The sequence below is a fragment of the Prunus avium genome, chromosome 3 (assembly GCF_965620075.1).
Source record: "Prunus avium chromosome 3, drPruAviu1.hap1.1, whole genome shotgun sequence".
NCBI lineage: Eukaryota > Viridiplantae > Streptophyta > Magnoliopsida > Rosales > Rosaceae > Prunus > Prunus avium.
Genome location: NC_142286.1, coordinates 30394742 through 30418138, shown reverse-complemented (window position 1 = coordinate 30418138; position 23397 = coordinate 30394742). Strand labels below are relative to the sequence as shown.

The 23397-nt window shown below is 37.3% G+C and overlaps 4 protein-coding genes across 5 annotated transcripts; 2 read left to right on the top strand and 2 right to left on the bottom strand.

The window, feature by feature from the left end:
• Positions 1 to 106: 106 nt before the first annotated feature.
• LOC110754920 (uncharacterized) lies at positions 107 to 8552 on the bottom strand. Its single transcript, XM_088250798.1, has 12 exons — positions 6931 to 8552; positions 6671 to 6821; positions 6356 to 6514; positions 6114 to 6242; positions 4432 to 4508; positions 3955 to 4036; positions 3776 to 3824; positions 3487 to 3505; positions 2154 to 2231; positions 1344 to 1434; positions 761 to 850; positions 107 to 648 (listed from the first exon to the last, which is right to left on the bottom strand). The coding sequence occupies exons 1-12, from the start codon at positions 8232 to 8234 to the stop codon at positions 430 to 432; spliced, it is 2448 nt and encodes an 815-aa protein (XP_088106924.1). The 5' UTR covers positions 8235 to 8552; the 3' UTR covers positions 107 to 429.
• A 1411-nt stretch (positions 8553 to 9963) lies between these two features.
• On the bottom strand, positions 9964 to 11766 carry LOC110766878 (uncharacterized). The gene is made up of 3 exons (XM_088250640.1): positions 11579 to 11766; positions 10772 to 11416; positions 9964 to 10012 (listed from the first exon to the last, which is right to left on the bottom strand). Exons 1-3 carry the CDS (start codon positions 11764 to 11766, stop codon positions 9964 to 9966), a joined length of 882 nt encoding a protein of 293 aa, XP_088106766.1.
• A 2815-nt stretch (positions 11767 to 14581) lies between these two features.
• LOC110754867 (uncharacterized) lies at positions 14582 to 17269 on the top strand. 2 transcript variants are annotated; one of them, XM_021955987.2, is made up of 2 exons: positions 14582 to 16707; positions 16932 to 17269. In XM_021955987.2, exons 1-2 carry the CDS (start codon positions 14823 to 14825, stop codon positions 16967 to 16969), a joined length of 1923 nt encoding a protein of 640 aa, XP_021811679.1. In that variant the 5' UTR covers positions 14582 to 14822; the 3' UTR covers positions 16970 to 17269. The 2 variants fall into 2 exon arrangements, with proteins under 2 accessions (XP_021811679.1, XP_021811680.1); XM_021955988.2 differs by having other exon boundaries at positions 14585 to 16723.
• Positions 17270 to 19842: 2573 nt separating this feature from the next.
• Positions 19843 to 22984, top strand: LOC148295917 (uncharacterized). Its single transcript, XM_088251114.1, has 3 exons — positions 19843 to 22308; positions 22387 to 22449; positions 22527 to 22984. Exons 1-3 carry the CDS (start codon positions 20083 to 20085, stop codon positions 22797 to 22799), a joined length of 2562 nt encoding a protein of 853 aa, XP_088107240.1. The 5' UTR covers positions 19843 to 20082; the 3' UTR covers positions 22800 to 22984.
• The last annotated feature ends 413 nt before the right edge of the window (positions 22985 to 23397 follow it).

Below are 23397 nucleotides of genomic sequence, written 5' to 3'. Positions count from 1 at the left end.
AGATACAGGCAGGATATATCATATATGTGACATGAGCAGGATATATCATATATGCCAAAGTCATATTGAGGTGTAAAATAAATAAAATATATATATTCATGTTGTGCTCTGATTGGCTAAGCTAGGCAGGATATATCATATATGCCAAAGTCACAACACAATGTAAATACTTCACTAGTCTGTTTCTTCACATCCACAACTTAGAGGAGAGTTGGAGAAACTAAATTATAAAGAAAGATATACAGGAGCTAGTTGTATGATTGGGAGTGCTTGCTTCAGTATAATATTTACCATCACAGGGGATTTTGAAAGTGTTTGCTAAAAACTGAATAATCTCAAACTGATGAGTTAAGCAGCGAGCATCAATCAATCAAGCAAAGTGAAGCCTAGACTTGCTGCTGTTGCATTAAATTTCTTATGTCTTTCAGACTAATCCTTAGCGTTAGCTTGGGAAACACTTTTTGAGGAGAGATGGATACTTTTTGCTGCGCAATGTGGAAGGGCAAGAATGTTGACTTGACAGTGGTAAGAGATTTCAATCTCAACCAAGACATTAGCTGTTCTATTCAGAGTCCTTGATACTCCATCAATCCTTATGTCCAATGGCCCTGTTTCACCCTTTATAAACTCGAAGCGAATTCCTCGTACCTTAATTAAAAATAGCGGTAAGTTAAAAAAAAATTACATATAAGTTTATTAATCCTCTCTTTGAAATGGATGCTGCAATCTGAACTAATATCAATTCAAGATGATGTATGACCTGATCAAGGAGAGCCCAGTCGCTGCTCCACCGGTCCTCACTTATAACTTCGAGGCGCCCATCGTCTATGAAATATGGATTCTTGGGTGTCTGTAATTAACTCAATTTTAACATGGAAATGTTTTAGTAATTAATGGGTATATATGTATGGGTGTTGCTATTTGGACAACATTATTACTCACCACCTCTCTAATATGGATGGATCCCATATATAGTGGTGGATCCTCTTTTAGAGAGATGATCAGCAATATGATCGTACAAATGAAGGGTGGTGTTATTTTGATCATATTTACTAATTACATTGCTGACAACCTCTTTAATATGATAGATCCCACATACACTGGTGGGGTCACCTCTGTTACAGGGATCCACATCCATTGATTTGAAAGAATACTTATAAAGGAAAATCAAAGCAATCCTAACAGAAAAAATCAATATAAAAGGTTCAGAGGTGATCTAGTGAATAAATATGGTATAAATAACATTAAACCTGATTGCAAATGCCAATCATAGAAACATTAACCCGTGCATGCATATCTCACGAAAACAAAAACATGTGTAAAGGAAGAAAAAGGAACCTCACTTTTCCATCTTCCATCATATTTTGTGTCATCCAACCATTATGTGTCATCCAACCAAAGATAGGCAAGTTAAGACAACGAATTGAATTGATGCTGTACATGTATACCAAAGAGACATAAAATTAGAGTACGCTTAAGTCTACGCGTGTGTGCATGTGTGTGTGAATGATAAATATATATATATATATAAAGTAATCAAAACATAGCCAATGAAGGGTATAGGTTCAAAACTCTTAGGCACCCAATGAATACTTATAAATCCCCTCCCTAATAACTTGTACTGAAAAAAAAGTAAACAAAACCTAAAATCAAAATTGATGATCATTATCTCTTCTTCTTTTTTTCTACTAGAAATATGAAAAAATCAATGTCACTTGTACAAAGAAAACAAAAAAAGGTTTAACTTGCATACTAGTAGTGGAGGTCTTAGGTTCAAATTTTGATAACAACAGAAATTCCCGATGTACAAAGAGGATTGCCCTTTTGGTGCATTTGACACTGACAGAATCAAGTTTTTATGAAAAATTAGTTATCAAACTAGGGTTAAAGAAAGAGAAAAAAATTATAGAAAGATGTGCCAAAATGAAAGTGTCATTTTCCTCTTTTTTTTTTCTTTTTTTTCTCTCTCCATTTAATCAAACAACAAATAGTGAGATGAAAGAGAGAGTGCAAGCAAGGTTTCCATCAAACATTTTAAAGAAATAAAAGCACACAACAGAAACAAAGAAATAAAAGCACACAACAGAAACATGATATCATCTATGAGGGAGCAATAAAAGAAGTTGAGTGTAAATTCCACGATCATTACGTACCTTCTAGGAATGTGAAGTATTTCCCACTGTCCAAGATGATTCAACACCTTTACTATTGCAACTGAGGTTAGGTCCTCTCTATTAGGGAAAACAAAAGTATAAAGTACTAAAGGAAGAAGAATATGAAATTGGCTTATTTAAACAAATGTTTTCTGAGGTTTACGAAATTATCACATTTGATACTTTATGAAATTATCCCATCTATATAAAATTGGTCCCTACTTTGAGATTCCGTAAAAAATTCTGTTAAATTGATGATATGGAATGTATGTGGAGCCTAGGTGTCTAATAATAGCATGCCACGTGGATCTGAATAAAAAAATTGTTTTGAAAATGTTTAAAAAATAAAAATTCAATAAAAAAATAGAAGACTTAAATTTAAAACTTGTAAAAAAAAAATCTGCTGACTCCCCCTCCCCAGCCTCCCATTCTGTAATCTGCCTCCCTCCTCCCCCTTCCCTTGCCACCCACTTCTCTCTCTCTCTCTGAGATTTTTCATCAAATCTTTTATATCGAGGAATTTTTTTTATATATATAAAAATGATATTCTACTTTAATATAATCTGAAGTACGGGGAGGAAGACTTGAACTCGAGTGTATAGTGGGGAACACATCCACTATAACCAACTTGGCTAAGCTCATATATGCAATCTTTTGTATCAATAATTAATTCACTGTAATGGTAACAAATATGTACAATCAAAATCTCCACATTGCAAATTCTCTCTTTTTCCCTCTCTCCCTCGCTTTCTCCCCCACCCCGATTCATCCCCCCAACCCTCGACATACTCCGCATGACCCAGCCCCCACAGAACCAAAAGCGACCACCCTGGCCACCATCTTCCCCAACTTAGCCACAGCCCACCCTAGGCCCACCGCCTAGGCCCTGCACCCAAATACCCATCATTTTTATATTTTTTTCTTACTTTTTCATCTTTTTTCCTAATCCTTTCAATTTTAAAATTTTAAAACATATATATATATATATATATATATATATATATATATATATATTTAATTCGCACGTTTTTATTGGACATTTGGGTTCCACATCATCAGTTTAATAGAACACTTGATGAATTCTCACAGTATGAATTAATTTGATGTATGTGGGGTAACATTAAAGACTAATCATTTCACAAAGAAACATAAAAGATCAAAGATAATAACTTCGTGAACCTCAAAGACCGTTTGTGAAAATAAGTCTATTTAATATCAAATTACCAGGATTGGATACCAATAATTAGTAATTTCATATGCATACAGGGTTATTTATAACAAGATGATGAATAATTTAGCTTGGATGAAAGCATGAAGCTCTGCCAATAAATACCTTGAAAAATAATCTTGGACTTAAATATCGGCCATTTCGAAAATATTAGTAGTTCCCAAATGTAGAAATTCCGACGAAAATATGAAAAAAAAAATAGAAATTGTTAGAAAATTATGGAAACTTTGAATGAAACTTTGACTCATGTTTATAAAACTAAATGTAAGTGAGATGCAATTTGAGCCATGCAAAATGCTAACATCCAACGTTCTATAGTGTGTGTCGAAAAGTGTTAAAAAATGTACCCTCCCGACCCATTAATTAAAGTTTAAACAAAGATGAAATTCTTTACCCTCCAAGACGAAGTAGTACCAAAATCGTCCGGAGAATGTTGGATTGTCCTAAGAAATATATATAGGAATTGAGGAATTAATATTATCTTAAGATAAGAAGTGGTAAGAAGGAAGGAGAGATAAGAATGAATGAAGACACTAATTGCAAGAATGGAGATTGGAGAGGAGTAATTCTTACCGCTGTTCCCACCTCATGCAAACAATGTGGTAATTGGTTCCTTAAAGAAAAACCTGGTTTCATCCTAATGAGACAATGCCAGCTGAAAATCCAACAAAAGAATAAATAAGATTACCACTACCCCCGCAAGAACAAATAAGCTCAAATCCAATAAATTAATGCAACATATATTAATTCTTCTTATCTTACTATTAAAAGTTAACTTCAATGTAAATTAAAAAGAAATAATATGAACATATATAATTAAGTACATATATATAATTTTCTATGAGGTCTAGCCCTAGTGGAAAAAGGACATTGATTTGCATACCAATGGTCTTAGGTTCAAACTCTCATGGCACCAAATTAGTAATGTGTGTGTGAGAAACCTTTATTATTATTATTATTATTTTGTAATTTAGACTATCGCTTATATTTAAAAATAATAATACATATAGATAATTAAAGAGTTAGCTATACGACAACTCGATCGAATACCTGTCAGTTCTCAACGATTTTGCCCGTGCTACGTCAACAAGTAACGATCGCAGAGGTGATATATTCGAAATGACCTTCTGGAGGTAGTCAAGCAGGCAACATGCATAAATTAAAATAGAGAGATGCATCAATTGCCTACCAACCTAGTAAGTAACAACAGAATCATACATGTACATGTTGCAATTAAAATGGAAATTTAAAAGCATATACTCATACTCATCTTTCCATGAAAAACAAAGACGAACAGGGGATGGATGGTACATATATATGTCATGAAAATGGAAGAAAATAAAGTAGCAAATGTGGATTTTTCTCTTCAAACTAATGTTTTCTTATTTACAACTAACCGTCTTATTTTTCTATGAAGAAAACCCAATTTATTATAAGTAAAACTCGATAACTAGGATCTAACTCAGCAAGTTACCTAATTAAGCTTAAAATTTGATTTATTGTACTTTTTATATTCCCAAAGTACCCCAAATTAGAATTTACCATATTATATGGTTGTATTAAATGTTAGTTCCTTAATTTATTGTGTTGATTTCTTTCCTCCTAAATTTGAAATTTATTACAAATTTGACTAACCGCACATTGTTTTAAATTTCAAAATGTTTGGCGCATGAGAAAAACTTGCCTGGCAGCGGGGATGCCAAGTTAAGCTTTCCACCTCACTGTACCTAGCCAATTACTTCCTGACAGCTGGATACCACCACTTACACATTTAATATAGGGTAATGATTTCCCCACTCCAATTTTATCCACTTACACTCTTTTTTTAGCTATAAAATGGAGTGTAAGTGGATAAAATTGAAGTGGGAAATCACCACTCTTAATATATATATATATTTTTCCAACTCAAATCACTCTTCTTCTCTTTCTTCAATTCCCACCGACTCTCTCATTCCTCCCTCTCTGTCAGCAACTCAGATCTGGAGGAGACACCAGATAAATTTGTTCTCCCCCAAACCGTACGCTGTTCTTCCACAGACCCGAAGCCAACTCAAAGTCCACCATTTCCAAAATTTTCAGAACTCCTCAATAAATAACTCAAATAAAATTAAAAATAAAAAGGAGAGAAATCAATATCTAGTGTGTGGGTGATGAATGATGAGTTATTGAAGAGGAAAAGAGGAAGGGATGGGTGGGTGATGTGATGATGATGGAGGAGGAGTGATTTGAGGAAGAACAAGGAATGGAAGAGAGAGAACAGGGTGGAATGGGGGATAGAAAGGGAGTGAGCCGGTGAGAAGGACAAAGACGATGCCGACGACAATGGAGGAGGGGCAGAGTGGCGCGGAATATGGAGGATGCGGTCAACGTTGACGCCGAGGCCGGCTGCTGTGGCGGATAGCAGCGGTCGGCGAGAGGCAAATGGCCAAAATAAAAAATTTCTGACCAAAATTTTTATGTGTGAGAGCTATGTCCAGCTGTCAAGAGGCAATTGGTTGGGGATATTGAGGTGGAAAGTTTACCTTGGCATCTCCATACGATCCCATGAGTATTAAACACAAATTTATAAATTCTTCGAATTGTCTATCTATTTACCTATCTTGTATTAGATATGTAGGTAAATTATTTTTTGCATGTATATTATCATTGTTTAATATTGTTATTAAATAGACGTTTCAATATTAAATAGTTGCCAATTAAAAAGAATTAAATATAAATGCTAAACGCCCCACCCATCCAAACGAAGTACCGATTCCATTGTACTCATCTAGTGGTACCGGAGCAATGGAGGGTGACTCTGGCAATTTAAGATCACAGATAACTCCCAAAATCCAGTTAACAACAGCATCCTGGCCAACAACCTGAGATGGAAGAAATATATATAATGTCAAATTAAAAAAAGTTATTAAAAAAGTTATTTAGAAAAGTGTAGATTACGCTTTAGCAATACGTATTAATTTAACATGTTACTCACTATAATTCTCATCTTCTTTTGAATTTCAGAAGCAAAACCACAATTACTTTGCTTAAGCTTTTCTAGAGTACCATAAACATCCTTTAGCACCGTCTCAGGATTATCATATTTCTTTGCTTCTCCCAAATAACTATCATCTTTCAGTAGTACACCAAAAACCTAGAAAATAAAGGAAAACAATACAATATTATATTTACAACAAACTTTAATCAAATCCATGCATGTTAATCAGAGCTTTAATTATACATAAAATACGTTAAAATTTCATTTCACATAATATATGATCGAAGTGCATGTGTTGTTCAAGAAAAATACCTGCTTTGTAGTAAGGAGGTCGCAAAATTTCCCAATGAGTTCTTCTCCTTGTTGTCTATTGCGCATATCAATAAACACCAACACTGGGGATTTTTTTATACGGAAGGAATCAGGTAAGTTCTCAAATTTGCGGTAGGGCGGAGAAGTCCTCCTGCATGGGATATTCATATTGGTACGTAAATAATTCGAAAGACGATACCAAAATAAGGGAGTAAGTAATTAAAGTACTACTGTATGTATAATTAAGTTGAGAATAATACCTTAAATTTTGGGGGTTTTGGGACATGATTTCTGCGAGTGTCGTAGCGGCCAATGGTAGACCATAACATAGATCCTTAATTTCACTCTCAACCTTTTCCAAATGTTGTTGATATTCAAAATCAGGAATATAACCAAAAACAGTGTCCTTAAATATATCCCAGCAGCTTTGTCTGTCCAAACGCTCAAGAGGAATAATCAAGCTGTTATAATGTTGATCTGACCCCTCCGCCGGTACCACCATAGCTTCAACCACTTCCGGTATCCTACTAGTGACGATGACCACACCACCAGTACCCTTAGGCAATCCGTGCGATAAGCGATCCCCAATTTTCTTATCACCTTCCTGAACCTGAAGTAGTTGTTGCCTATGTCCTAAGTCCGAGTAGAAATCGTTCATGTGCCACACATCATCCAACACAATCAAATACCTTTTATCTGATAAATGTTGGTTGAGCCTTTCCAAGAGCGCAGCAAGGAGATGTCCAGAATTATTACTACTTATTGTCTTCTCCTCCTCCTGGATGATGCCATCTCCATTGGCAACGGCATCGTGGTCCAACTTACTAAGCATACATTTCACAATGCTGACCTCAATTTCTTCTTCTACTTGTTTATTTTCTTTGATTATATTCGACAAGCATAACCAAATTATAGGAGAAAATTCACCTCGCACTATCCACCAACTCAAAACCTCGCGCACCAGAGTGGTCTTACCCGCGCCTGCCATGCCCATTATCCCAACTGCCGCAAATCCAGCACCTGACGGCGGCAATGATTTTAAAAGAAAGTCCCCAATCTTCCGTAATTTCTCATCAAATCCCACAACTTCAGCCTCAAATCTTCGACGGCAATGTATTAATACAGGTAGTTCGCTCTCTAAATTCTCTTCAGGATCAGGACGACTTGATGATTCCCTCAAGTTATAAATTCTTTCTTCCTTTTTCATAAACTCATCCTCGAAGATGCGTTTTATTGCAGCCAGCCGCTTCTTCATCTTCAGCACGAAACAAATCTTCCTCAAACTCAAATGGTTGAAGACTATTAAATGAGTCTTGTGATGACTATGCTTCTTCCACTCATGTGAGAAGACCTGGCACTTGGTCAATGCGTCGGTGAGGTCCAGGAGCACAGAGATAAAGCGACAGTAGTAATCTCCCGTAAGTCTTCGAGTATCTATAGCTATTAAAATATCTTTGATTGCTCCCAAGTCAGAAATCAGAACAGCACCTGATAATTCAGACTCTGTCTCGCTAAGAGATGCCAGGAACTTATTCCGGAGAAATTGAGCAACATCCCTTGCCATTCTTGCCCTTCAACACTATATTTATGTATCTACTGCAATTTTAATCAGAAACTGGGGGGAGTAATATGAAGAGCACGTAACCACGCCTTGGCCTTTGTTCAGCGCTTTGATCAAAGGACCTGGATCTGTTAGAGCAACTCCAGCAGCAAGGTTTGGACAGAGGCAAGGGGGAGTTTTGGAGAAAAAGGGCTTCCAGCAGTGGGGTTTGGCCCGAGTTGGTGGTAGGGCCCATGAAGTAGGGCTGGCCCGAGGGCAGAACCAGCCTCAGGTCCAAAACTCGGGGGGAGCTGACGTCACGATGACGTCAGCATGCGGAACTTAAATGATGCACGCTCCAACGGTAAAAAAATTTGAGTTGCGCGTGCTGACGTCATCGTGATGTCAGCCCTGCGCGCGCCCAACGGCTCTGGGACAGCTGGCGCAATCTGGGCGCTCCGATCTCCTTTCTCTCTCCAATCCGACGGCAGCAAATATTTTTGCTATAAAAAAATGAAAAAAAATCTGAAATTTTTTTTAAAAAATACACAAAAATACTGTAATTTTTTTCTATAAATACCTACCACTACTCTTCACTTTCAACACCAAATCCTCATACATTTTCTTCTACTTCTACTATTATTCACTTTTTACTCAACATTTTATTCACTTTCAAGTTTTATTTTTCTTTATCATTTTTATGGCTTCTTCTATAGATGGTGTTGGGGCATGGAGCACCATGGAAGATGTTTTGTTGTGTGAGTGTTGGGTCCAAATTTCTCATTGTCCCGTCACGGGCAATGAGATAAAATTCTTTCAAATGTGGAAAAAAATTCATTCCGAATTTTGTGAAAGATCGGGTTCGACCCGTACGGAAATGACATTGTCTAGTAGGTGGAAAATTCTCAATAAAGAGTTGGGGAAATGGAGAAATGTTTTGGCAAAAGCGATGGACAACCGTAGAAGCAGGGAAAATCTTACCGATGAGGTAAATTATTTGTAATTTTTGTTTTATTAATTTTAATGTGCTCATAATTTTTTATAAATGTTTATTGCATTGTCAATAGTTTGTTAATATTTCATTAATACCAAATATTTGGTTAATGTTTCTTGCATTGCAATTATTTCTCTTTTGTTTGTTGCATTGACAATATTTTTTAATGTTCCTTGCATTGCAATTATTTTTTAATGTTTCTTACATTGACAATATTTTTTAATGTTTCTTGTATTTCCACTATTTTTTTATAAATAGATTGTGCAAGCACAAATGTGGTTTGGTGCTACTGGGCAAGGAAAAAAATCATTTAACCATCAAGAATGTTGGGAGGTAGTCAAAAATTGCAAACGTTTCAGAATTATTCCCACCGGTCCGGAAGTTATGTTGAACGAGACGCCACTTCATAATTCAACGCCACTCCATAATTCAATGGCATCGGATTCACCTCTCGATTCCCCAATGAGTGAAGACTCACCCATCGAAAAGGAGCGGAGGCCTATTGGGAGAAAGGCGGCGAAGGCAAAGAGAGTAAGTAATTCTACTAGTAATTCATCTAAATTTTTGGAGGAAATTGCAAGGCAAAGCGCCATGAGACTTGAAATAGAGAGGAAAACCCAAGAAGGTGATATGATATTTCAAATGGAATGTGCACAACAAAGGGAGTATGTACGCAAGCAAAACATTGAGAAGCAGGATCGGGAAACCATGGCCATGGATACAAGCCATATGTCCCCTGAAACAAAACAATTTTGGAAGCTAGAACGAAGGAATGTTATGAAACGAAGACTTTTTCGTGATGATGGACCTAGCAACACGGATTGGTTAAATGATCAAAACAATTAAGTTAGTTTGCTTGCTTTTTATTTTCATTGTATTTTAATGTTTTATTTTGAAAATTAGTTGTAATTCATGTATTTTATTTTCATTGTAATTTAATGTTCTATTTTGAAAAATAGTTGTAATTCATGTATTTTATTTTCATTGTATTTTAATGTTCTATTTTGAAAATTAGTTGTAATTCATGCATTCAATAAAATACCCTTTTAATAAAAACATTTCATACATAAAAATAAACAAACCACAACCAAACCATTAAAAATAAACAAACCACAACCAAAGCCTTAAACTAAAAAAACATAACACAAAATAAAACATAAACATAATAAATAAAACAAACTTGTTCACTTCACTTCATTAACCGTCATTGCCTTTCACCGCCCATAAATGCTCGATCAAGTCAACTTGACGTCGTTCATGAATATAAGATGATTGCATCTCCGTATATCGATCAATCATACGGGTCATTACACCACCGTCCCTAACCAACGGTTCATGTTGCACTGGTTCTCCATTTAGCCCAATGGGTTTTTCATAAATTCGTGTCAAGGCCGTGTTCATTGGATCCGGTTCGTACACGTCTTCAGATGAATAATCGTACTCATCCTCCACAATCATGTTATGGAGGATGATGCATGTCATCATTATGCTCCTCAGCACCTCCTCATCAAACATACGTGCCGCAACCCTAATAATAGCCCATCGGGCTTGGAGGATACCAAAGCACCTCTCCACATCTTTTCTGTACCCCTCTTGATATGTAGCAAAAAAATTTTGCTTCTGGGATCGTGGATGCAGAATTGACTTGACAAATGTGGTCCACCTCGGGTAGATGCCATCAGCTAGATAATACCCATTTTGGTACACGGTATTGTTGATTTGATAGGTGATATTTGGGGCTTCACCTCTCAAAACATCATTGAACACCGGGGATTGACCCAGGACGTTCAAGTCATTTTGAGATCCGGCAACTTCGAAGAAAGCATGCCAAACCCACGTATCAAAACTGGCAACGGCTTCAAGGATGATGCTTTTTTGGCCTTTTCGATTCCCATAATCGCCTTGCCAAGCGGTCGGGCAATTCTTCCACTGCCAGTGCATGCAGTCGATACTACCAATCATTCCTGGAAATCCTCTCTCTTCCGCCTTTTGTAGAAGGCTTTGCAAGTCCCTGGGCGTAGGTCTGCGCAGGTAGTCCCTGCTGTACAGAGTTTCGACTGCATCACAAAATCTCACCAAGGTCTCCAAAATAGTGGACTTCCCCATTCGGGCAATCTCATCCACTTGATCAACAGATGAGCCATACGCCAACATTCGGATAACAACTGTGAACTTTTGCTCGGGAAGCAGTCCCAAATTTCCAGCAGCATTTCTCTTTTGAACAAAATATTCATCATAATTGCAAATATCATGCATGACTTTATTGAACAAATGGGGTTGCATTCTATATCTCCTTCGAAAATCAACATCAGAGTACAGAGAAGTTGGGATAAAATAATCTTCCATAAGATTCTTACCCCGAGAATGTCTATGCCTGTCCACATTCGGTTTACGACCTTCTCGTGAACCACCGCGACTCTGATTTTCTTCATCTTGCATAGCCACTGCTGCGACAATTTGCATATCAAGTTCTGCCTGCGCCCTTTTGCTTGCAGCTCGTCTACGCCTTCTTTCATTAAATTCTTGGATTTGCCTCTCCAAGAGCTCGTTCATGTCTGCCATTGGAGTATGAATTCTAAAATCTGAGAAATGAAAATGAAGAGAAGATATGGTGTGAGAGGTATGAATTGAGGCTCTGGTTTTATAGAAAAATTTTGGCTAATAAGGATGACAAGTGGCGCAATTTTATAGGGTGAAAATCTTATCTGAAATTTGAAATTCAAATGAAATTTATATGAAATTTGAAATTCATATGAAATTTCATTGAAATTTGAATTTTGAAATGTAATTGAAATTTGAATTTTGAAATTTATCTGAAATTTGAAACCGAAAATCTTATCCGAAAATTTTATCCGATTATGAGATATGAATAGTATTGACACGTAGGAACCCAAAAATCTTATCCGAAAATATTATATAAATTAATTATTTAAGTAAACAAATTTGTGAAAAAAACAAAAAAATGAATAGTATTTGCCCTAGACTAGGGCAACTGCTGGAAACGTAAATTGCTTTTTGCAAGGGCAGCCACTATTCACGTGAATAGTGGCTGCCCTAAAAACCCCCCCCCCTTGCCATGGCTAAGGGCAACTGGTGGAATTGCTCTTAGTTGGAACAAAAGGTTATGTCTCTAGTTCGATCATTTTCATATTTTTAGCTACTGTCCCGTTTTCTTCGACCCCTATAGTCTAAGGAAACTGTGATCACCCACCATTAGATCTAATCTAATGGTTAAGAAAAAACAAGTTTAAAAACCAATATGTTATCATTTTATATTAATTTTATTTAACAAAAACTAAAACTAAAAAAGTAAAAGAAAGCAAAACACGCTCTCTGGAGAAAACGAAGAACATGTCCTTGCATCCATCGACGCTCACAGCCACCAACTCCGGTTGAAATTACAACAAACTCGGGGAAGTGAGCTCGATGGCCTCAACAGGATTCGACAACTGACCCATTTGAATGGTGGCGATGAAGGACCCGACCCATGAGAGAATCTGGTCATTGGCGACAATCAGGTCGAGAGGAGGGGCGAGATACGACAAGCAATTCGTCGTTGGGTGGGTGGCTAGATGTACTGGTTTTTCTTCTCACCACACCCATCCCACATGACAGAGAGTCTCATAGAGACAAACATACAGAGAGGGGTGGGTGGATGTGCTTCTGGAACAGGGAATGGGGAGATCTGGTGTGGGGCTGCCTTTTTTTTAATAGAGATCTTGTTTTAAAAGATTTTATTTAGAATTTTCTTAAGGTGGAGGTGGAGGTTGATCTTCTCCATTGTATGAAGAAGATGGTCGAAATTGATCTCCCGGTGGTGGAAAGTTCTGCCTTTTTTAAATCGGGGTAATGGTGGTGGTTGTTTGATTTTTTTTTTTTTTTAACTTATTTTTAATAATCAAAATAGTGTTTTGATGATACAATTATAATTTTTAAATCAGTTTTTTCTCTCAACTCTTAGATCTAATCTTGGACCACAGTTTTCTTGGACCACAGGGGTCTAGGGGTGGGCATTAAAACCGGAATACCGATACCGTACCGAAACTGTGCCATTCCGTGTCAAACTCATGCCAAACCGTTTGGTGTTGATGCTTAAACGGGATGAAACCGTGTCATCCTGTTACTGTTTGGCACGACACCGGTATCAGATTTGTGATCCCGTTTGGTGTCATACCATATCGTACAGTAACTAATTAATATTAAATAATAAATATTAAAATATTAATTCCAAGCTTGGATGTGGTGAGGCCAGCGAGACCACGCTACTTTTTTTATTCTCTCCGCCAATTTTTTTATTTCTTCTATCTTCTTTTTCTTCCCCCTTCTTTCCTTCTCTCTTTTCTCTCTGTTTCTCTCTTCTTATTTTTTTCTTTAGCCTTATTTGTTCCCCTTATTTGTTTCTCTATGTTTCTCTCTTCGATGAGCCTAAGCGATCAGCCCATCGTCAAAATCAAAGCGTGGAAATCTTAGATCTTGGTGGTCGTAATCTACTTGGTTTTGGTGTGGATGGTGTGCATGTGGAGTCGTGATCGTCATCGTCGTGGTGGGGAGGCCACCAGGAGCAAAGCCGGGGTTGCTCAGCTGGCAGCAAAGACGAGATCCCAATCCTACCACCGCATTCGGCTGCTGCTTCATCTGCATTTTTGACCTTACCATTCATTCAAATGGGTTTCTTTCTCGGATAACAGATGAGAAGAAAAAGACGAAATTAAAAAAGAGAAGAAAAAAAATAAGAAGAGAGAAACACAAAGAAAAAGATCTTGGTTTCTTTTTAGCCTAAGGTGAACGGTATCAGTTTTGATACCGAACCATACCGGTCCCGATTGGGGCCGGTATGGTTTGAACATGTTTTGAAAATCCTCCATCCCGTGTCATACCGTCCCGATTCTCCTATTTGGAATTGACACCGGGATGACCTCCATCCCGTGTCATCCCGTATCGTGCCCACCCTTACAGGGGTCCAGTCCAGGAGAACGGGACTGTTTTTAGCTATAAAATTAAACTGATTCATGCTCAGCATCAAATAACTGTTTAAAAAGTAAAATGAGCCGTTGGGGAAAAAGTCTACAAAAATAATTTTTATTCATTTTCTTTTTGTTTTAATACAAAAATACTATTTTGCCCCTACATTTAACAGAAAAAGTTAACAAAATTGACGGCAATACCATTTGTTCTAACGAAACTGAAATTGAAGGACCACAGGAACGATTTTAGAAATTGAGGGACCAAAATGCTAATCGGGTCAAAGTTCAAAGACTGATAGAACTAATAACCCAAAAGATGTTCTTACAGTGATTGTTTTAAATGTTTTAACCGGTTTTCACATTCATGTCAATTTCCTCTACTACTTTCTGTTAATTCTATTATCTTATTTGTTTTTTTAAAAGAAAAATGAATGGTGGGTTAGCTGTAGAGGACTCACTAATCTGCAACAAATAGAGAACGAGTTTGTATAAATTCATGTGATTTACTTATTGTTGTTGTTGAGGTAAACAGATATAACTTGAATAATAAAGAGGCTAGACATGATAGGTTTGATTGCATCAATCTCTTGAGTTCCACAGCTACCCTCAATCTATCTGCAACAGGCTACCTCCTTTTCAGTAATTGCATCTGAAATGAGAAATGTCACCTCAACCTCAGTCTCAACCTCAAGAAATGCAGAGAAGTTCCTGCCCAAGTTATTGGATCGTCTGGGAAAAGCCAAAGCCAAGGTCATTGAAAACATGAAGCCAGGTGATGATCAGGAAGTGGTTCTGAGTCGCTTCAAAAAGATTGAAGATGAGCTTCAACAAATGGAAGACTCAAAATTCCTACCTAGAGTTACGCTCTGGGAGCACACTCTGTTCAGCCAATTCACTGTCTTAGAACGTCGAGTTGACAAGTTGTTCTTGGGAGATGATGAGAGCAATACTTCCAACAGCATGGAGGCAATCACCGGCGCACTGATTGGCATGATTCATAATGTCGACCAAATAAAAGCCTCAATCCCTTTAATGCAGTTAATGCCGAGTTACCCTGAGCGCGGTTTAGAGTTTACGCATTGGTCTCAGCCGGAGTTGGGTCTAACAGCAGCTAAGAAGCTACCACAAGAGTTGTCACAAAAGGACTTGGAGAAAGGAATTTATGAAAGTCGTGCCATGGCTAATATGAGGAGGAGTTACGAGCATCTTGAGGGCACCGAGTTGAGGCTCTGCTTCCTCTCTTTCTCAATCTTCCCTGAGGAGTCGGTGATAAAGAAAAGGCCTCTAATTTACTGGTGGATTGGGGAGGGCTTCATCGAGGCCACCCAAGATAAGACAGCCGAAGAGGTAGGGGAAGAAATCTTTGGCGAACTCATGAAACAGCGCTTGATTCAACCACATGGAAATGCTAATTTATCCACTAGTTGCACGCTGCACCCTTGGATTCGTTGTATGCTGATAGGCTTGGCCAGGGACGCTCTGCTCTTCGACTTTGATTCATCATGGCCGTGGATGCCATTATGTCAAGCGTCAGTTTGCAGGCGCGCGTGCTTAGTTTTTGATCAGAACCCGACTTCTCCGGGTGAGGAAGATCTGTTTACAGTATTCAATGTGAACAGCAACTATCTTAGCTTCAAACGTGAATGGCTTAGCAAGTTGAAGAAAGTTGTTGTTCTTCAGCTGGGACGGTGGCAGAGCTCACCCACGCATCACATTGAAGTGGATGATGAAGGATTATTTTTGAAAGGTATTGGGGCTCAACACTACTTGAGCTTCAAGTATCTTAGTCTCCGAGGAATATCAGGAATAACACGGATTCCTTCTTGTATCTTTAACATCATCAGCCTTGAAATTCTGGATCTGAGAGCATGCCACAATTTAGAGACATTGCCTTCAGATATCTCATCGTTGAGGAAGCTCACTCATTTGGATATATCAGAGTGTTACTTGCTAGAAGGCATGCCAAAAGGGATTGGCAAACTCTCTTCCCTCCAAGTACTTAAAGGTTTTCTCATAGCCAATTTGAAAAATACTCCCTCAAGACTCGGTGATCTTGCCAAGTTGAAGAAACTAAGGCGGCTAAGTATATACATAGGGACTGAGGCTGTAATGCATGACAAGGAGTTTGAAACTCTGAAGGAAATTTCATCTCTTCGCCGCCTCAAAATATCATGGGCAGTTGTTTCTCCAAAGTTGAAAGAACAAATTGCCCACCAGTCCCTGGATTTCTCATTCCCACCGGATTTAGAAAAATTGGATCTGCAAGGCATCCCTGTAAAAGAAGTACCACCATGGCTGAATCCGAGGCAACTGACAAATATAAAGAAGCTCTACATAAGAGGCGGGGAACTTTGTAGCTTGGACCATGCAGGGGAGGAGACTGTCACTGAGTGTAAGTGGAGGGTGGAAATCTTGCGTCTCAAGTACTTGAGTAATATGAAAATAGAACTTCCAAAGGTGGAGGATCAGTTTCCTCATCTGTTGTACTTGGAGAAAGTCAAATGTCATGAGAAAGACATATTTTGGAGCAAATCTCAAGGTCAGAAATTAAGCAAGTAAGTTAACGCCACGATAAAGTTAATCCTCTGTATATAGTTCATGTCTGCAGCATGTTATCCTATTGTTATTGTATGCATACATCAATCCCTCTGCAAAATGCAAGAACAGAGGAGTTTTCCAACCCCACTCCTTTTCTTAAATAATTAAATTTATATTGTGAAATTTAAGCAAACAAAAGTTTTACTAATCGTCCTCTTTTTACAGCTGTTGATAAATGTAGCAGGGCTTATCATTTTCTTTAGTAGCGTCAAGCTCCCCCGAATTGTCTTAGGCTTGGGAAGTGAACATGGATGCTCTTTCAGAATTCGAAAGTGGTGCTGCTTCGTTAAGTCGAATTATTAGTTATGCAGATTGTTCTAGTGATAACCATCCATTCCACGATTTTCTTTTGGCCTAAAGATTTTATTTCCACTATATGTAAAAGAAATTCTTCGATGCGACCATCACATGTAAGTATTTTCTATATCCTTAAGTTATATCTGTCATGTAATTTAATCAAATTATAACACTTTGATTAATAACATTACGTGGTTAGACTGTCACACCAAAGAGTTCACTTTCTGTTATGCTGGTCTTGCGAGTGTGGTATTAGTTTACCCTCTTCGGTTCGGTCCTTTCTCTTTAGGTTCCTTTGAGCTTTCTCAATCAGTGCAGAAAAGAGAAAACCATAATTTGGAACGACCAGTTTCTCTCTTTATAATTGAAACTCTATACAATTAACTCACCTACTTTTCAACTTTTAAGTAAAGTAATTTACTGCTATCCATCTATTATCATTAATTTAGAGCATCCACAATGATGCTCTCTATTTCTTAGCTAAAATTTAGCTAAAAATACAAAATAGCTATTTTAGGAGCTCTCTAAAAAATTTCAACTCCAACCATACTCCCTAATTTGGAGAGTCATAAATGCATTAACTTTTTTTTAATTGGTCCATTTCAATTAAAAAATAATATAAAAAAATATTTAGTATTAATTAAAGGTTTGAAATACTCATTAAATAAAGCAGCCACAAACCCTAAACCCTAAACCCTGCTATCCATCTATTATCATTAATTTAGAGCATCCACAATGATGCTTTCTATTTCTTAGCTAAAATTTAGCTAAAAATACAAAATAGCTATTTTAGGAGCTCTCTAAAAAATTTCAACTCCAACCATACTCCCTAATTTGGAGAGTCATAAATGCATTAACTTTTTTTTAATTGGTCCATTTCAATTAAAAAATAATATTAAAAAATAGTTAGTATTAATTAAAGGTTTGAAATACTCATTGAATAAAGCAGCATTAAATTATAGGGAGCCACTAGGAGTCCTTTCTCTCTCCTCAGATTTAGGAGCTCCTAGAAGTCTCCCTATTTTAGGAGGTGAATAGAGAGCATGGTTGGAGTTGTATTTTTCCAATTCCTCTCTAAAATTTATCTAAGTAGATGGTTTAGGGAGCCCATTGTGGATGCTCTTACAAACCATGCCATCAACCTCATGTTTTCTGGACATTTAATATGGTTTCAGTTTTTTTCCTTTGTTGGAATATTCCTCATATTTCCTTTAGCATTCAAAATTTGTTAAACCGTGTATTTGAGTCAACTGTGTCTAAAATTTCAGTTGAGTTATTTACACTAGTACCTCCTGCAGTTTTTGACTATTTTCACAAAATTCCCCAAAGTTTTAGAAATTACACGAACACTCTATGAGGTTTTAAATTATTTTCACAAAACCCTTGTTCATTGATTTTTCGTTCAAAGATTGATGATTTTATAAAAAAAAAAAATTCTACAAATGACAAAGCTTGCCTTTAAGATTAGATTGCATATATATTCATTAAGGTTAATTTTGTCATTTGCATAAGTTTTCTTTCAATGAAATAATTCAAATTTGGAAGAATAATCAACGAAAAGGGTTTTTGTGAAAATAAACTGAAACCTCAAGGGGTGTTTATGTAATTTTTGAGACCTGAGGGAGTTTTGTGAAAATACAAAAAACCTTAGGGAGTGTTAGTGTAAATAACTCTTTCATTACCACATCTACAATCTCAATCCATATACATTAATGCATTTATAGGGAAATATACACAGGGTGGTACTTTTGAAAATATTTTTGCTCACCACTTTAACTCAAGGTGTATTCTTATCACTTTTCTTAATACTTGACACGTGTTCATAAATATAAACATAATCATGATTACATGATTACACGTGTTTATATGGGACATTGATAAATTATATTCACAATAGTCTAATTAGATTCGAAGTAGGTACGTTATTTATAGGCTTATTTAGCTATATGCCCCCTGTGCTTTGAAACTTGTCTTAGATTACCACCCGGGTTTTAAAACGTCTCAAAGTACCCCCCAACCTTTAAAAAATGGTCTCACGTTACACTTTCTGTCAGGATTATTGACGTTCCGTTACAACGTTTGGGCCCCACTTCGTTTTAATCTTTAACCTCTGCGAATAAGGGCTTTTTCACTTTCAGATGAAGAGAGGAAATAGGGTATTTGGGTGAGAAGGAGGCTAGGGCTTATCAAAATCTGTGGTGGGGTTCGAAATTTGGAAGAATTTGGAGAAGAAATCACGGGTCGCACGAATTGGGAGAAAAGGGGGAACTGGGTCGCACGATTTTGGAGGTTCAGTTGTTGTCTCTGTGAAACTAGGGCTTTTGCAAAATCTGAGGTGGGGTTCGAATTTTGGAGAATCTGGAGAAGAAATCACTCTTTGAAGTTAGACTTTAAGGCTAGAAAGTGCGAAGATGGTGGTGCTTAGAGAATCTGGAGGTTGTCAACCCATATGTAAGTGGACCCATTCTCAGTCGATTTTCTTGATTTTGGCATGTGCATTGGACTATTGTTGGAGCTTTTTTTTGTTTTGTTGTGTACTTTTTGACTTTGTGCTGGTCTGGTGTGGCATTGTGTGGTCCCTTGTGCGTTCCTTGTCTGGTCTTTGTGTGTTGTTGGATTTTGTTTTGTTTTTTGTTATACTTTTTTACTCTGTGCTATGGCTTATTTAGACTGAACCTTACAAACACCTTGGTATTCAGACTGAACTAAAATCTGCCAAATATAATTTTTGTTTTATGGTGTACTTTTTTACTTTGTGCTATGGCATATTTAGATTGCACCTTGCAAACACCTTGGTATTCAAACTGAACTAAAATCTGCCAAATATTATAGTTGTTTTGTCTTTGTTACCTTTATCGACTTGTTAAGTGACTCTTCCTCTTACACAGATAAAGATGCTGACGAGGTTGTTACATTTAAGTTTTTTCATGGAGGTAAACTAGTTAAAAATAGAAGGGACAGTGAATGGTCTTATTTGGGTGGTGAAGTCAGTTGGTTTGATTATTGTGAGGTTGACTATATGTCCATGTTAGAGCTATTTGGAATGGCTAAAGATTTGGGATATGGCGATGGGTATGATGTGAGTTTTTTTGGTGAAGAGTTTGGAGCTGGAAGACTTATTCAAATAATATCAGATAGTACACTTTTAGCTTGTATGAGCATGGTACCTAAAAGTAATAGCAGGGTGATAGTTTTGTACTTGAAAGTAGTGAGTCTGACTTCAAGCCAAGTGGGGAATGAAAGCAGTGATCCAGACTTTGTAGACAGTGACTATGCACAGAGTGATGAAGAGATTGACTTATTGAAGAAGGATGATAAGTGGTTCGAAGGTTATGTGGATCATAGTTGTAATGACAATGATCCTAATGCAGAGGAAAATGATGAGTCTGACAATGGAGAAGAGTCACCTACACTTACCTGCCCAAATAGCTCTTCAAGTGAAGATGAAGCAGTAGGTGAACGAAGAAGGAAGAAGAATAGAATGCCAAAAGGTGAAGATTTCAGACCTGAAATTGATATGGCAAACCCAAGTTTCAAAATAGGTTTAAAGTTTGCAACTGCCGAGATATTTAGAAAAGCTGTGAGGATATACTCCATTAATTGTGGAAGGGAGTTGATATTTATGAGTAATGACCGTAACAAAATAAGAGTAGTTTGTGAAGAGGGCTGTCCTTTTGTTTTCCATGCTTCAAGTGTTAGTGGTAGCACTTATCTGCAGGTGAAAACCTTTAATCCTACACATGTCTATAGTAAAGGGAGTAAAAATATACATGCCACTGCTAGCTGGTTGGCTGAAAGATATTCTGGGCAGTTAAGGCTTAATCCAAATTGGACTGCTTCTTCTTTTGCAGAGCAAGTTTACCAAGACTATGGTTACAGACCATCTAGAGCAACTGTGTACAGAGCAAGAGTCATGGCAGTTGACATTGTAGAGGGGTCTTACAGTAAACAATATGCAGTTTTGTGGGATTATTGTCATGAGTTAAGAACCAGAAATCCTGGAAGTACAGTTATCATTAAATCTGAAATGGAAGGTGATAGGCCTCGGTTTCAGAGGATTTACATCTGTCTTGCAGCCTGCAAGAAGGGGTTTTTAGATGGTTGTAGGCCTGTGGTTTGCTTGGATGGGTGTTATGTCAAAGGGCCTCACCCCGGGCAAGTGCTTTCTGCAATGGGAGTTGATGCAAACAACGGTATGTTTCCACTTGCCTATGCATATGTAGAGAATGAGAGCAATTCAACATGGCTGTGGTTTTTAGAATTATTGAGTGGTGATCTGAATATTAGGAATAGCCATGGTTATGTATTTATGACTGACAAACAAAAGGGTTTAATAGATGCTGTGGATGCTCTATTCCCTCATGCAGAGCATAGACATTGTTTGAAACATCTGTATGGAAACTTCTATTTGGAACATAGAGGTCTTGCTTTGCAACATCAAATGGAAGCAATTGCTAGGGCCACAACAGTGCCATGGTTTCATGCAGAGATGAGAAAGATGTTGGAATTGTCTAAACCTGCACATGATTGGCTTGCAGAGAAAGATCCTAGGCATTGGAGTAGGGCATATTTCAATACTGATTCCAAGTGTGACATGCTTATGAACAACCTCTGTGAGGCATTCAACCATAGCATAATGGATGCCAGAGACAAGCCTGTTTTGACTATGCTAGAAAGAATTCGTTTGTACATAATGTTGTTGATGGCTGAAAGAAGGGTTTTCTGTGAGAAATGGCATGGACAAGTTGGGCCAAGAATTAGAAAAATATTAGAGAAAAACAAAGGAAAAGCTCAGTGGTGCATTCCTAAGACTGCTGGACAGACTAGGTTTGAAGTGATGCACCATAGTGGCCGCACCTTTGCTGTTGATTTGAATGCCCACTCTTGTTCATGCCGTGGCTGGGATTTGAATAGAATACCATGTTTGCATGCTTGTGCTGCAATAAGTTGGTTCCATGGGAATCCAGAGGACTTTTGTGATGCAGTGTACAAGAAAGAGGCTTATTTGAGAGCATATGAACCAATGATTATGCCTATGACTAGCCAAGATCAGTGGATGAAGATTAATTTAGCTCCATTACTCCCTCCAAAATACCACAAGCAGCCTGGTAGGCCTAAGAAGACAAGAAAACCAGCTTTTGATGAGCCTACACAACCTGCTAATCCATATAAGCTTCCTAGGTATGGCATTCCTTTAAAATGTGGCAATTGCAGTGGAGAAGGGCATAATCGAATTGGTTGTAAGGTATGTGTAATTATCCAAAATTGCTTTGCATTTAAATATATTTGATTTGGTTTCTGACTTGATGACTTTGCTTATTAGGAACCTAGAAATCCCAACATAAAGCCTACTAGGAAGAGGACTGTTGCCAAGGAAAAACTTCTAGTAAGTGCCACGGTTTCAACTATGTTTTCACCATTCAAATTTTCATATCATGCCTACCTAATTATTATTTGTTTTAGGTAAGAAGGAGAGATGGTGGAGACCAAAGTAGCGGACAAAAAAGTATGCAACTAAGGCAAATGAGACAAGCAAGTGCTTCCCAAGGGCCTTCTCAATCTGAGGCATCTGAAGTAGCCGAGGCTTCTCAATCCCAACCATCTCAAGCAGCTCAAGCTTCTCAAACATGTGATTCATCTCAATCTGAAAAACTATCTCGAGTACAACAACGTAGGAGGAGGATGAAAGATCAACAGATGAGCCATTTTGTCAAAGATCCTTTTTTTCATCCTTAGATGTGATGATGTTCAACTTTTGTAACCTGTTTTGGAATTAGGATAAACTCTTTTTGAATGGTTTGAATGGTTTGAATGTTGTGGAATTATAGATTCTGCAATTAGTTAGTTTTATAAGACTTTAATGGTTTGATTATGGTTGCAATTGGGTTGTTGGTTTGTGGGATTATTGATGTCTGTGATGGTTGGGTTGGTTTTATTAGGCTTTCATGTCTGTCAAGGTTTTTGAGTCAGGTACATGGCATGTAATTGACCATTTGATATGTAATGTGATGGTTGAAACCTGTTTTGGTGTTGTGCTTATATTGATATGACATTGAACAAAAAATGCTTATATTGATATGATGTTTTAATGTAACCATTTCATATGGCATTGAACAAAAAATGCTTATGAGTAACTTGTTTTTGTAACCTGTTTTTGGTATCCCATGAACAAGATATGCTTCTGAGTAACTTGTTTTTGTATCCAGAGGACTTTTTGGTATCCAATAAACAACATATGGTTGTAACCTAGTTTTGGTATGATGCTTATCAATATGTCCCCATTTCTAACCTCTAAACAAGTTTCCATTCATATCATAGATCAAATAAAACTCTA

Coding starts and splice junctions, on each gene's coding strand:
- LOC110754920 (XM_088250798.1), bottom strand. CDS start 8,234: ATGGCAAGGGATGTTGCTCAATTTCTCCGGAATAAGTTCCTGGCATCT. Junction 6,515..6,670: donor ACCTCCTTACTACAAAGCAG/GTATTTTTCTTG, acceptor TTTATTTTCTAG/GTTTTTGGTGTACTACTGAA. Junction 4,509..6,113: donor TCGGTACTTCGTTTGGATGG/GTGGGGCGTTTA, acceptor GACTACCTCCAG/AAGGTCATTTCGAATATATC.
- LOC110766878 (XM_088250640.1), bottom strand. CDS start 11,766: ATGGCAGACATGAACGAGCTCTTGGAGAGGCAAATCCAAGAATTTAAT. Junction 11,417..11,578: donor CGTAAACCGAATGTGGACAG/GCATAGACATTC, acceptor TGTTCAAAAGAG/AAATGCTGCTGGAAATTTGG. Junction 10,013..10,771: donor TACAGAAAAGATGTGGAGAG/GTGCTTTGGTAT, acceptor CCGTGTTGCTAG/GTCCATCATCACGAAAAAGT.
- LOC110754867 (XM_021955987.2), top strand. CDS start 14,823: ATGAGAAATGTCACCTCAACCTCAGTCTCAACCTCAAGAAATGCAGAG. Junction 16,708..16,931: donor ATTTTGGAGCAAATCTCAAG/GTCAGAAATTAA, acceptor CTCTTTTTACAG/CTGTTGATAAATGTAGCAGG.
- LOC148295917 (XM_088251114.1), top strand. CDS start 20,083: ATGTCCATGTTAGAGCTATTTGGAATGGCTAAAGATTTGGGATATGGC. Junction 22,309..22,386: donor ATAATCGAATTGGTTGTAAG/GTATGTGTAATT, acceptor TTTGCTTATTAG/GAACCTAGAAATCCCAACAT. Junction 22,450..22,526: donor TTGCCAAGGAAAAACTTCTA/GTAAGTGCCACG, acceptor TATTTGTTTTAG/GTAAGAAGGAGAGATGGTGG.